The sequence below is a fragment of the Strix aluco genome, chromosome 2 (assembly GCF_031877795.1).
Source record: "Strix aluco isolate bStrAlu1 chromosome 2, bStrAlu1.hap1, whole genome shotgun sequence".
In the NCBI taxonomy this organism is placed as follows: domain Eukaryota; kingdom Metazoa; phylum Chordata; class Aves; order Strigiformes; family Strigidae; genus Strix; species Strix aluco.
In genome coordinates, this window is record NC_133932.1 from 127,238,815 (window position 1) to 127,253,134 (window position 14,320).

The window sequence follows — 14,320 nt, forward strand, 5'->3', positions numbered from 1 at the left end:
GAACATTTAGGATCTTAACTGCAGTACATGTGTCTATACACACACAGTTATCAATGAGAAATCAGGTACCCAGATGCCTTCCTGGATCATACCCTGGTTGCAGACAACTGGCCTGTCTCGAAATCCTCTCTAGAGAAACCCTTGAGCTACAGTGTAGGAGGAAGGGATCAGGTTGCTCCTTTAGAAATTTTATTTTTTAACTATGAGGAGGGGAGCCAGCTTGTCCAGAATATAAAGTAATTCCACCTTTCAGGAGCACAGCTGGACATCATGTTTGAAAAGTTCAGCCTTCCTAGGTGCCTCTGCCCTCAGACCCCTCAGTGAAGCAGCAGCTAAGTCTTTTTATTGTAAGATTGTCACTGTCTTTCTTTTCTCATGACAATGGAAAAGGAGATCAGGGAAAAAACCTAAACCTATACACATGCCATTAAAGGAAAAATTTTTAAAAAATCCACTTTGAACGTTTTTGCTGAAAAATCCTTTAATTTAAAAAAATGCAAAATAAACAAACAAACAAAACCCTTTGCACCTTGTGCAAAATTCTGGTAAAAAAAAATTAAATATTATATATATACACACACACCCCTCAGATCTTTCTATAGAAATAGATGCAGGATGTATATATCCTATATACAATTTGGGGAAAATCCCCTGCACCCCCTCCCTTCCAGCTCTGCAAGATGCCAGGAGCTGCAGCCCCAGGACAAAGCCCATGGCACACAGGGGCACATCAGCACCTTGCCAGCAAGGGACCAAACTGCCTGCTCCTTGATTTTAAAAGCCTGGTCTCCACTCCTTCTAGCACCACGAGCACCCAGGAACAAACTTAGCGCTGATAAATACTGCCTTGGTTTTTCTGCCGCATCCCCATCTGCTTTTTCCCATCTGTTGTCTCAAGCTCCCCTTAAACTGCAAGCTTTTTGGTGTAGCAACCATCTTTTACTCCACTTACCCTGCCAAGCACGGCAGGGTGCCGCCTCACGACTGCAGCTACAAAGGTGCCACAATATTACAAATAAATATTAAAAAAATAAGTCATCGTTTCAGCTTACCAAAAGGCAGCCCAGGTTTTGCTTTTCCTCACTGAGTTCTTAGTTCTGAATTATTTTTAATTAATAAATAAAAGGAAAAAAACCAACACCCACCCCACCCCAATCCCCCTTCCTTTTATTGCAGGACTCAATGTGAAGAAGGTATCTTGTGGATATGTTTTGGGATTGTGGGGTTTTTTTTACCCAAAGGCACTATCAGAGGTGAGGGTGAGCATTCATGATGCCAAAAGCCAAGTGCATGCACATATATGGGTGAAACAGTCTTGAACGTGGAATATTTTCTGTGTGATGCAACTGTCTTTATACAGTCAGTTCAACAAAATATATATTATTTTCTTCATGTTTTCATCTCTTTTTCTCATGTTTGTTTATAAACAAAAACAACCTCTCTACATAGAAATTTCCTCTTCTCCAACATTTTTGTTTTCCCATTAAATCTGTGATTACATTCTCAGTGCTGCTCTTCTGCTGTTAACAAAGCAGCCAGGTAAAGAGGTTAGGCTGATGCCTTGCAGGGTGTTTGTAAAATCACCACTATTTTGCATAATGAATCCAAGCAGAAAGTAGAAACAGAAGTTTTGGAGGTGGAGAGGAAGCCTTTTCCTGCAGGCTGAATGAGCAAAAAGCCCTTGAGATCCTCTCTTCTCAACACCAGGTAGCAGGAGGAGAGGATGAACCAACAGATTGGAGCTCTGCTCACGGGCAGGGGGTGCAGCCCCTCTATCCAGCTGACCAAAGAAGGACTATAACCAAATCCTGCCTATTTGCTGCTCTGACACTGGGCTGTGCACTGTTTGGTAAAGGACTCGGTCCTCAGCAAGCAAACCCAAGTCAAGCTGAAGGGTTTCCACACATACAAATTCAGGTCATGTGCATGTTTGAGTCAAAGCTGCAGTGCGCCCCAGTAGACTACTCTGGTCGTGTGGTTGCTTTATTTTCTTCCTTTAATACATAACATTCCCTTAATCAGTTTGGATTACATTGTCACAAGAAAGAAATAAAAAACCCAAGAGAAATCCCCCAAGAAATTATAGACTTACTTGAAAAATATCTACAGCATCACGCATATCTAAGCTGTTAATATCATCTAACATTTTTCCATCCCTGCATCTACTTTGGGTAATCTTGTGTGTGTTTATTCTCTGCTTAATCAATCTAATTTGCACCTACTCAATAAATTAAATTCAGCAACAATTATTCTCTGTGTCATTTGTAGTATGTTCCCAGGTCCTATCTCAAGAACTGCCTCAAACACATCAAATAATAAGAAAAAAGAGGAAATTCTTCATCTGTGGTTGCCTCTCCTAAAGGATCTCTCTGAATAATATAATTGATGGGCATAAAATGTTTTTTCAGAGATTTAAAAAAACCCACCTTGTTCTCACGATAACAAAAATAACTTGAACATCTTTGAGCAATGACAGCATCTTTCCATAATAATATCTTCTTAAGGTTATATGGTCAAATTCTCAGGCAGCACAAACCATATCATTCAGCTGAAGCTTAGGACCATAAGCACCTGTGATTCTTTTTTTTTTTTATATATACAGCACATTTTATTACATAGTGTCTGTGATTCAAACAAAGGTCAGAAAATACAAGCATATGGTGAATGGAAGCAAAATTAATTATAGCTAAAATATTCTTTTGCAGAGCAGACTTACATTTATCTTTTGGGTATTGTGACTACATTAAAAAATTGTGAATGTGCATTGCTGTTCATATGCTGTTGGTAAGTTAAAAGTTCAGAAAATAATACTTAGGTTTCAAACCAAATCCCTTCAAGATCTGAAAAGCTAATTGCTAATTACCATACAAATAGATCACTGCAGCACAGATTCCTTGCACGTAACTCATCTGACAAAACCATGAAATTTCTCTTAGAAGGCAACAAACCCACAGCAGACCATATTCACAGGACATAGCAAGCAAACACCTTCCTGCATGGAAAGTACAAGTAAATGTAATACTGAGAAAGAAAGAGTACGATTCTTGGGGGGCAGCATGGGACTTCAGGACTCTGGGTTTGCTCCTTTGCTCCACGACAGCATCAGAGAAGCTGCTTAGGGCTGTGCCTGCATTAGGCTGATGGAGAAGCGGTTTGCTTCACCCACTCAAGAGACATGAGTTGGCTCTGCCCTCACATTGATTGGGAGGCTTCACCAGAGCCATTCATGTCTCCTTGCCCCTGTGCAAACTGGAATCCTGCCTTGCCTGTGGGCAACCCAGGCTTGCTGAGAGAAAGCAAGAAGAGGAAGGGCTGAAATGCAGGCATGGGAAATGGTGGGGTAACTGGAAACGGGAACAACTGGGACTCCCATATGCCCAGATAACTTCTGCGCACATGGTGGGGACTGCTGGTGCCGGGTCAGCTTCGCTTTCCAGGTTCAGCAGGACAGGATGGGCTGGACTCATGTCAGTAAGGCTTTGCATTGCATGAAGCCAGTAGCTTTGAAGGCAAATTAAGACCAAATCTTTATTACCGGCATAAGATCAGTTAGTCACTTCCTTTGCCTCAGTTCCCTGCTTGTTAAAAAAGGAACAGTGCTGCTCTACCTTACCATACAGTGTGAAGGACTTAGCTACCACGGGAGGAGAAACCACATACGCACAACAGGTGAGGGAGTAGAGGCATAGCAGAATCCACATGATGATCAATGTAAAAACAAGGTCACAAGAGCAGGGTCCCTTGTAGGGAGATGCTTCTTAAGATCTAACTTCAGACCTCTTAGAGCTCTGCAGAAAGTTTTGTAAAACACGAAAGCTGTGATTAGGGGGGTCTTCTGATATTTAACCCCCAGATCCTGCTTTATTTTTATACATATACATCTCCTGTTAAATTAAGCTCTGTGCGTCTAGACATATGGCAATGCGATCTGTACAATTATATAGATAAGGTCACATACTTAATTGGCAACAGCACTACTAACTTCAAAGAAGTTGTGTCAATCTTCCCAGGGAGAGAAAAGCTCTCTCATTAACATAAAGGGAAGGGGGAAAGAGAGGGGAGAGTAATTTCACAGAAAATAATTATCTTTGGTTATAACAGCATAACTCTGATGGAGATAGTCAGAGAGAAAAGGAAAAATAACACAAATCCACTGTTAACCTTGATTTTTCAACAGACCAGTTCAGCTGCACTGCAAGGTGACAAGGCTTTGGAGGCTTAGTAGGTGCTGACACCAACTCCTTTGTGACAGAAGACAAAGAAGAATTAATAGTTGGTGATTACTGACATCACGATGGGTTATACAAACACACCTGTCTTCACAGTTGCCTTCTCTTCGTATTCCCATTTCCCAGCTAGTTTTTTCAAAATTCACATGCACCATAGGTCAAGCTCATTCTGTCAGACAGGAAATATCTCCATCTTTTTTTGTTTGTACCAAGGATCAGATGTAAACTGAGAGTAAACTATAGCTACAGTCCTTGCCTTTAACTTCTAATCCATAAAGAGATATTAGAAAGTGCTCACACAATAAGGTCAAGATACACCACTGAAGCCACTAAAAGTGCCTGTCCTAAGATGACAATATGAGTGTATTCATTGCAACGGAGCGAAAGGGAAAAATGCTGATTCAGTATTTTCTGCTTGGGTTTTGCAGGGTCCAACATCATAGACACACGTAGCACCTCTGACTGTTGAGCAAAGGTAGATACAAGTTATTTGACTAATTAAAGAGCAATATAAAATAAAAAGAAAACATAAAAACAACTTTCCCTCCACCCCCTCGCCCAAGCCTTCACCTCATCTGCGCTAACATCAGAGCTTTATTCTCCCCGGCAGCTCCCTCTCCACAACCTTACCCCTGTGCCAACACCATGCTCACAGGCTCCACATCTCAGCATCCTTAATGCACCAACCTAATTCCCCCTTCCAGAGTTCAGGCTTGGATCACAAGCAATTACTGTAGCGCTGGGGCATTCACTGCTATTATCATCATAATGTACGGAGGGATGACAAGCATCCATAGCATATGCATTGTGCATACATTTAACAGGGTTGTGACTCAGTACACAGTTTCACCCAATCATCTCAATTACGCTTCTGTCATTGATAATAATTCTATCAAGAGTATTTTGCTACCTGGAAATGAATGCAACTGCCCTAATTACAAATTAGTGAAGGAATAGTGCAGCATATGAAAAAGGGAGATGGTTTCTTGACCAGCTTTGACCAGTCATGGCTTCTGGTAATTTATGAACAGAGAAACTGGACTGACAAGCAAGGTAGAAAAATTAGTTTCACAGCTAAACTGATAGCCAAAGATAGTTCTGAATAGGACAGAAGATCTGCTCTGCTGATATTTTTGAAAATAAGAAATGATTGCTGTAATGTACGACAATGTAAATTTATAGGATTAATGGCAAAATCCTTGCTGTTCTAGAATGGGTGCTGGGGCAGGACAGGAGGGAGCTTTTTGGTTATCATGCAGTAACGTTCTCCATCAGCAAACACTGTCTCAGTGGCCCCCGCCACACTCTTGCCCTTCAGACCTAAGTCTCTACTGAAGCAAGTGGGGAGTTCAGGTTTAAAACCGACATTGCACTGAATAAGTGAGGACACAATGGTCCAGTCAAGGCAATGGGGATACTACTGAAGCTTCTTACTGTGAAAGAGAACTAGAAAGGTCATCATGGAGATCTAAAGAAAGGTTAAAATTTCTATAAGCTATGTTTAAATCTTCTGATTACAAAGAAATGGCATTTATGAGAAGTATTGTATCTTCCAATGCCATTTTAAAAGAGGCACTTGATACCAGAGACATCCAGCAATCTCAGCTGTATTCAGTGCTTCATGAATCAAAACCCACTGCTAGCAGAAACCAGGTCTGTTCAGGAGAGATGATAAAGCTGGACTTATTATTTTATTAATAGCAGCATTACTGTAGCCTCAACTAAGGTGACACAGCTCACACCTTTATCCCCTCCACAGATAACACATACAGAGTAAGGAGGGAATCGCTGCCAGGGAGGAGGAAAGAGATGGGCTGGCTGAGCTCAAATTTTCTCATTGTCAGTGGAATCAGTGGTCTGGCACTAGACTTACTTAATCTGAAAAATTTTTATATTCCTCTTCATCCTACCATTTCAAAAGTGATGTTCCTCTTTCTTTTTATACGCCTATGAATACATGACTCTGTGAGGATGTCTATTAATGCTGAGATGCCTGAAAAATCAATAGCTTGCATTTCCACAGCCTGTTTGATCTGCAAACTGTCTACTGTGAATTAATTTCCAGGACAATCACATGAGGTAAGAAAATATTTCCACTTACACAAAAAAAGAAAAACAGTGAGGTTAGATGACTCACTCAAAGTCAAAAGAAGAGTTCATGTCACTGCTGGGCTGCAGCTCAGGAGTTAATTGAACATCTACTCCAGGGAATAAACGTGCCCTGGCAAGCAGATGGACTTGATGATTTACATCCTTTCCCTCCTGTTTGCTTTTTTTTTTTTTTCTTAATTATTACTATTATTATTGTTATTATGACAAGTTCCTTGAAGCAGGCTTTTAGGTCCCACTGTGATTAAGCACATAGCTCCAACATCGATCATCATTTGATTTGCTAGCTGCTCACCCTGGGCTCAAACCACTGGAAAGACGGTGTCTAGTTAAGAATGAGCTACCCCAAAGCAGAAATTGAAGCTTTTAAAATGCTCAGAAGCTTGATTTTTAACAGTAAGCATATTATAAAGAAGTCATTAAGAGCCACACTTTTAAATAATACTGAGAAGTGAAAAAAAAAAAAAAAAAAAAGAGAGTAGATCATTTAGCATGTGTTGATAAGACATAAATTACAGAAAGTGGAAGCCAGATAATGTGTTAAGGGAATTACATTGTAAAAATCTGTTTTAGCTATATATAGTTACAGATCAGTGGCAGATATATTGGGCTGGACTCTGCAAGTGTTGGTGAACTCAGCATTTGTATAAACAGTGTTAGAGATCACAGAAGGAAGGGAGATCAATTTCTCACCTTTGATTGAAGAGACCTACAATCAGTGGTTTCATCCTCTGCAAGGTCTTCTTTGGTTTTGGACAGGTCAGTTGAACTGCAGGGACACTTATAGGATGAATGGCAGTGAGCATCATGTGATCCACATTGCCTGTTTCCATCGCACACAGAGCTGCCAAACAGGGCTCTGTGGCCAAGGCACGTGTGGGAGAGGCCACCAGGTGCCCTTCAGAAGGAGCCTCCAGTAGGAGGGAGGTGATCTGCAACACCCTCAAAATTCAACACATGCACTTCCCAATTTGTTCACTATAGCACCTAAAATGCACTCTGGAGGGAGATAGCAGGTTAGAGTACACAATCCAAACAAACAAAAGAGCTAAGGGCCTTCATTTACAAAACACTGCAGATCTTATTTCAGAGGAAGTTTATTAAGAGTTTTGCAGGATGCACAGCATAACTGCAATGTCAGGCAGGTCCCCCACTAATGCAGCCCACCCTCATTATGGGGTGGGAGCTGGGAGAATTGGTGGTCAGTGAACTTAGAAACCTGCCCATTCTTGAAGAACAGACTTTTAAAAAAATAAAAGTAGCATGAAATGCCCCTTAGAAGAACAGTGACAAACGGACCAAGGTAGTACTAAGTATAGCTTGATACTGATGATCCAATATCCCTTAGAAATGTCATCAAAAGTTATTCTGTTTAATCTTTTCAAATAGTTTGGCATTTATCTTTAATTATGACATGAAGGTTTTAAATGCCCCTTTCTCTACAGAACCAAGGTATGTTAGTCTTACTCCTCATGCAATGCAACTTGGGTTTAAGCCTGAAAGATGTGCAAGGCTGTTGCAGGGACTAAGTTGCCTATATTCCATTCGCTGTCCATATGGCCTTTTGCATCACCTACAGCACAGCAGGAACATTAATAACTGGATTATTAAGATCACTGAAGTTTGCCTCCCAGAGTAAGCTGTGTCTCCTTGAGATGGTATCTACTGCAAAATGCCAGCAGAATTGAAAAATTCTGGACTATTTCACAGATTTTGTTCCTCTGCTGGAAACACATGGCAAACATGGGCCTTGGAGAACAAGAATTTATCACAGTTCGAGTGCTCTCCTGAATATATAAACCACTATTCTTTCTCTCTCCTCTCTGGTATACCTTTATTTCTGGGCTGAGAAGAGGCACCATGTAGCCAGCAGCTGTACTGCTGGCAACCTTCAGGACAGAGCAGGAGCAGAGCACTGGATTTGGCTCAGTCTGTGAGAGCAAAGAACATGTGTGGGGATTCCTTGGGACAAACCAAACAAAAGCATCCATAAAAATCAGGATGTATTGCAGGAGGGTGAAGCACTGTTTTAGTATGTCAGGGCAAATGTGGCATTCAGCCCCAGAAAGATCCTATGCTGGCTGGCTTAGCGAGCGCACAAGAAAGCAAACCCCAGCCTACTGAGGAGAGTAGCTTTCATATCAATTAAATTCTGACACTCACTAACCCCATATTAGCTTATATAAATATTAATACTACTTCAGCATGAAAATATCCAGTCTCTTTCCAAATCTAGGTGCAGATGTGACAGTTCAGAGACAACTTCCAGAAGCTGAATCTCTGCGCTGGAAAGATGTACTGACCTACATGTACTATTTCTAAATCCACCAGTGCATCCTGCCTTAAATACTGCAGCAAATACTATTTTGGGAGTGTCAGGGGTCTGCCTCTGTTTAAACAGTGCCAGCAAGAGACTAAGCAAGGTGTAACTTAATTTTTCATACACACCAGCATAATTTTAGAGTAAATTCATTAACATCAATGTGCAAGAGAGTGAAATTTGGTCTGCTGGCATGTTAGTTAAAATATCTCTTAATCTAATTTACTTAAGACTGAAGAGAAGCTTATTGGGTTTGTCCAATATATGTACAACACTAAACAAAATAATGTAATGGTTTGAATTGAAATTCATTGTTTTCTTCAGAGCACAGAAAAGTAATAAATCAACGCAGTAAACTACCCCTGTGCTGTGCTGTGAAATTAACAGCAATATACATGAAATAAAAATAAGAATTTACAGCCCTAATCAATCAATTTTTTTTATTAACTCCATCATCTGTTTTATTTACCTTCTTCCACATGCCTCTCACCCCAAAATAACTTGCTCAGCTTGGGGCAGCTGTGATACTCCCATGGGCTCGTCTGGGAGCCGGTCAGCCCAGCCACTCCACCAGCAGCTCTGTCTTCCTCCTCCTCCTCCTTCCTGGTCCCATCTCACACCACCCACCAAGGAGCAAATCCCTGTGACCCCATGCTCTGCCAAAGCAAGCCTGAGCCCTCCCCAACATAAAAGTCAGGCTAAGAGGGAAACCCCTGGCTCCCCCAACAGCCACACCAGGGCTTAGGCTGACCCGTGGCTGCTGGAGGTGCCGAGCACCGGGAACACTTCCATCGCTGCTGGGTGACATGGCGGGGAAACCAACGTACAGGGGATGCCTTTCCCTGCGGTCATGTAACCTGGAGAATCACTTCATCTATTTGAAAAACATGTTACCTACCCCCCTCACAAAACTGTGCCTTGCAATACCTCCTGCTCACTATAAAGAAAAATCCCAATTTGCTCTCTTGGCCCTGCTAAACTTAGGCAGCAGTCTCCATCAGACTGCAGAACAAGGCTGCCTTGTTCTCAAGCATGGATGGTTTAGGGTTTCACATGTACTCATGTGCTACATTATTCACTTAGTGCTTGTACCGATGAATATCAGCTCACGAGATAAAAGTGCAATGCTGAGGTGCAGGCTGATGTTTGGCTGTATGTTAGAAAAACAATCGAGGTGAGAAAACAAAGATTTTCATGGGAGGTTGCCCACGCTGCCTTTGCATAACTGTCCAGCTGTGCTCATGTTCCCATCCTCCTACCCCAGAGCACCCATATAAACCCTGAGCCTGCAGGGGAGAGCCCCTGCCACCCATGTGCACTTGCACTCCTGCAGCAGGGCAGCAAGAGCATGGGTTGCCCAGGGTGACTTCAGTGCCAAAGTCTTGCTCTGAGCAGCTTTTTAGCAGCCCTTGGCTCCTGCAGGACCAGCTCTTCCTCTCTCCAAAATCAAGAGAGCAAATAGCAAGTGATAATCCTGAAAGGTCTGAAGACTGCCTTCAAAGAGATCCAAATGCATGTGATGTGTTTGCAGTTCAACAGTACCTAAAATAGCTATCCAGAGATGTGCCAGTCTATAAAAATGTAGGAAGTGACAGGTTGTCTACTAAAAGGTTTCTTCTACCTACAGATATGGCATACAAGGAGTATCATTCCTTTCACTATACAGATAATAAATTAACATTGTAAGATCTGGCTGCAATTACTGTCCTGTATCAGAACTGGGAACAGGATCTGAACTCCCTACATCCCCGCTTGATGCCTTGATCAGGTGGCAACACACGCAGTGCCTCCAGAAATCTGCATGACCTGCATGAGCTATAAAGTGGCTGAAAGTGCGTTCCAGAGGACAGCAAACACAGTCATTGCTGAGCTCCAGCAATCACTGAGGAGCATGAGACTGTGCAAAGGCAGAGAGGGGCATGCCAGGAGCAGGGTGCAGCAATGCCTGGGGCACTCCTCTTTGTGATGGCAAGGACCATCCCAAAAGAATACAGGATTACTCACCTTGGCCAGGCTGCAGATAACCGCATTTTCTGGAGTCAAGGCAGAAATGTCTGAAACACCACCCACCCACCCACCCACCAGACACACACTATAAGCTACAACATGCCCTGTGCACTCTGCGCTTTGTAACAAAACCAACTTTGTTGGTACAAAGCACCAAGTCCTAAAAACAAGAAGGAGGGCACAGGAGTCCTTATTCTCCAGAAATAGTGGGAGATTTCTTGCTGCAATATAGCCAGGTGATCTAAGGTAGTGTTCTGTGAACCATGATCCATGCTGCTTTGCAGTGAAGGATGCCAAACTCCTCTCTCCCACCTGTCTTCCTGAGCCTCTGAATAATCTGGGTTTAGGGGATACTCACTTCTAGCTGCAAATCCAGTGACAGGTTTAACCCTGAGAACATTAGCAAAGCCCAATCAGTCAGGCATCAGAGAAACTTTTCAGTACCCCAAGAGCATCCGTACACTCCAGCCAACTCCCCATCTCTAGTGGAGGCCAACTTCTTCCTATTCCCATGAAAGGATGTAAAAAATGTGGGATGCTGCATTCATGTTGCCTCTCAGCACCTGATTAGTCACAGGAGTGAGATGTCAGTTTGTTGGCACTGTTTAAACTTCCAAAGAGACACAGAAAGTAAAAGATCCCCTTTCTCACAAATGACTGCTCTCCCCCAGCAGCAGGAGCACGCTCGCTCAACCCACGTATGTGGCAATCGCCTCATATGTGGGTTCACGTTAAACCTTTCTGTCTTGATTATACAGCACACTGCCACATTTAGGACTGCTGTGCAAAGCGCTACGTGAGTTACTGCTGTGCTGAATCCCAGTGAGCATATGGGGTCGGCAAGCTATAAACTTCCTCTGTGTGTGCAGAAGTTGCCTGTATAAAACAACCAGAGTGTAAAACGCTGTTTTAGAGAAACTAGTGCACTGCAGGGAGATGGCTGAAAGGAGCCTGGCCAGAGACCCCCAAGGGCACTCTCTAGGAAAATCCATTATGCTTTTATTCCTCAGACATCAGCATCCCATCTGGAGAAAGCCTCCTGATGTTGAGGCCAGGCAGGCAGACCTCACCACACGTCGACGCTTTCCTTCCAAGAGAGATCAAAGTCGTCGTGTTCAAAATGACAAACCTCTCTTTTGGCACAAGGCATCTTCATGCACACACGCTCTATCAGCCCCATCATTTTCAAAGGCAAAAACAAATTAAAAGAGGCTCCCTTGCCCGGCTCTCACTTCTCTGTGTTTGGCACCAAGGTGGATAGAAAGGAATGGTTTAACTCCTCTATGACAGATCCCAGCCAGCCACCAGCCTGAACGCAATGGGGGCCCTTTGGGGGTTGCCCAAGCAGAAACATTACTCATCCTGAAGCCTTTAAGTACTCAGACACCAATTTCCTCAGTGCAAAATGAAGATGAACCATCTTCAGTGTTAACTGTGGGGAAGATCTCCTTCTTTGGGAAAAGCATCCCTGCCCGCTGCTCTGGCAGGAGGAAGAGCCACCCCACACGCTGTGCTACCAGGCTTGGGTGCTGTGGGGCTGCATCAGGCCCACCTCTGGTCCTCAGCATGGCCTCAGCCTGGCTACCGTGCAGGTGAGAGGAGCTGTGCTGAGCAGGTTGCTGTGTGGGAGGAGCCGACGGGAGGGAAGCACGAGCATTAAACACTGCAGAGTCCTAACTCTGCTACTTTGCCCAGATGGGATTTATGGGGTGGGGAGGGGGAGAAGGGATGCAGATGGAAGAGCCATCTTTGGCCATTTCAAGTGTTAAAAATAAGTGAGATATGTGCCTTAGGGCTCAGCAGATTGAAGACAGTGATTATACATGCTCCATGATTCTTCACCTGGGCTTATGCTTGAAAAGATCCTGACCCCTTCTTATGCTACACATTGCAATAGGATTGCCCAGCCAAATGTTGAAAACCTATTTAGAGAATGTAATTTTTCTACATCAAATTAAAGATGTTCCCTCTCAGGTCTATTCTTTCTGGTTTTCTAGCTGTTTAGAAATTTGCAGCATACATAAATAAATTTTTTGTAAAAAATCAAAACCCCAGAGCAAAACAAGCATCACAACCAGCATGAGACCTGTGTGAATCCTCTGAACTACTTTGGTAAAGATCAGCCTATCACTGCGAAAGAGCCCCCTGACTCTTTAGCCCTGGACCATGCTGGATGGTCCCCACCAGTCAGATAAAGAGCAAGGGATGGCCAGGTACACACCGGAGCAAGGACCACCTGTGGCCAAGCACAGGTAGGCAACCAGCAGAGCATCCACAACCTTGGGCTATGTCTTCTAGGGCCATTTCTTCCTCAACTGGGCACTGGGGATGGCTGGCTCAGCAAAGACTCCGAGGGCAGAGAGATGCACAGGGCGGGTCTGCATGGGCGCAGTGCTCCGCCATGGCGGGGTCAGGCCAGCCAACAGCAGCACTTTAACTGAAAACTGTATCTGCCACACTGCACCCACAGGCTACATCCCCAGCTGTTACAAATCAATGCAAAACCAGATTTTTTTTTTCTTAAAGGCCAGAGGGGCTTTTAGATTATATAAATGGTCTTTTTGCATAAAACTAGCTGTAGAATTACATCCAGCTACTGTACTGTGGAGCCTAATTACATGTGCTGGACAATAGTCATGCCACTCACTTCAGAGGTGACATGCCAGCTTACAAAGGACAAGACACCACTCCATGAATTACAACAGCTTGAATCTGCTTCCTAGCATTGCTCTGCAGACTCAGAGTAGCAAAGTCTCATCCCTATAGGCACAGGGAATAGGCAACAGTCAGAAGGTATTTGGTGACCTACAGAAGAGTGGTTGCTGCAGCAGCACATCTGCAGCACATCATCTGCCAGTGCGTTTGTGTACCGATGCACAAGAGAATGCTTTAGACACACACAAGATGCTTTAGACACACAACTAACCAGGAAACAGAGGTTTGGAAAGCAGTGCAACACCAGCAGATCCTGAAGGGGAGCAAGCTGATAAACATTTAAATTGCATTTTCCCACCACCGTAAGGCATCAGGATTTTGTTACCTGTTTTAGGATTGATTACAAAGAAGTTCTGAGGATTTCCGCTTGTAATCCGGTAAGTCAGTTTTTCATTAGTGCTGGAGTCAGGGTCCTGCGCTTGGATCTGAATGACAGATACATCCTTCGGGGAGTTTTCCATGACGGCTGGGTAATAGATAGGTTCAGAGGTGAGGGGGGCGTTGTCATTCATGTCCTCCACTTCAATGTAGACTTCGATGGTAGTGTAGAGTGGGACAACACCGTGATCAGTTGCATACACTGTCAACCAGTAGGATCTGGTTGTCTCCCGGTCAAGAATATCTGCTGTGTAGATAACTCCTGCAGAAAAACAGAAAGCAGAGGATATCAGGTATGGGATCAATGCAACATCACAACTATTTTGATTTGGCTTTACTATAGAAATGCATTTGGCATATAACAAATACTCCACCCTTAGAAAAATTAAAGTTGTGCATAAAATGAAAACAGAAACTTGAACTTGGGCATTGTTCCCTGAACCTTGTTCAACACCTCAATCCTTTGTCCCGAGAGATTCAGGGGAGATGTAAAAAAAGATGGCTTTTCAAAAGTGTCCTAATATCATAGACAATTCTCTGCTGGGACTGCAGCTGGCAGAGT

At 43.3% G+C, this 14,320-nt stretch overlaps 1 protein-coding gene across 1 annotated transcript in view; it reads right to left on the reverse strand.

Moving 5' to 3' along the window:
• The window catches only part of FAT3 (FAT atypical cadherin 3), a 415,532-nt gene that overhangs the window by 212,989 nt on the left and 188,223 nt on the right, over positions 1-14,320 (reverse strand). The window contains exon 3 of the mRNA XM_074816293.1: positions 13,706-14,020. Coding sequence (XP_074672394.1) covers positions 13,706-14,020 — 315 coding nt within the window. The remainder of the gene's footprint in view (positions 1-13,705; positions 14,021-14,320) is intronic.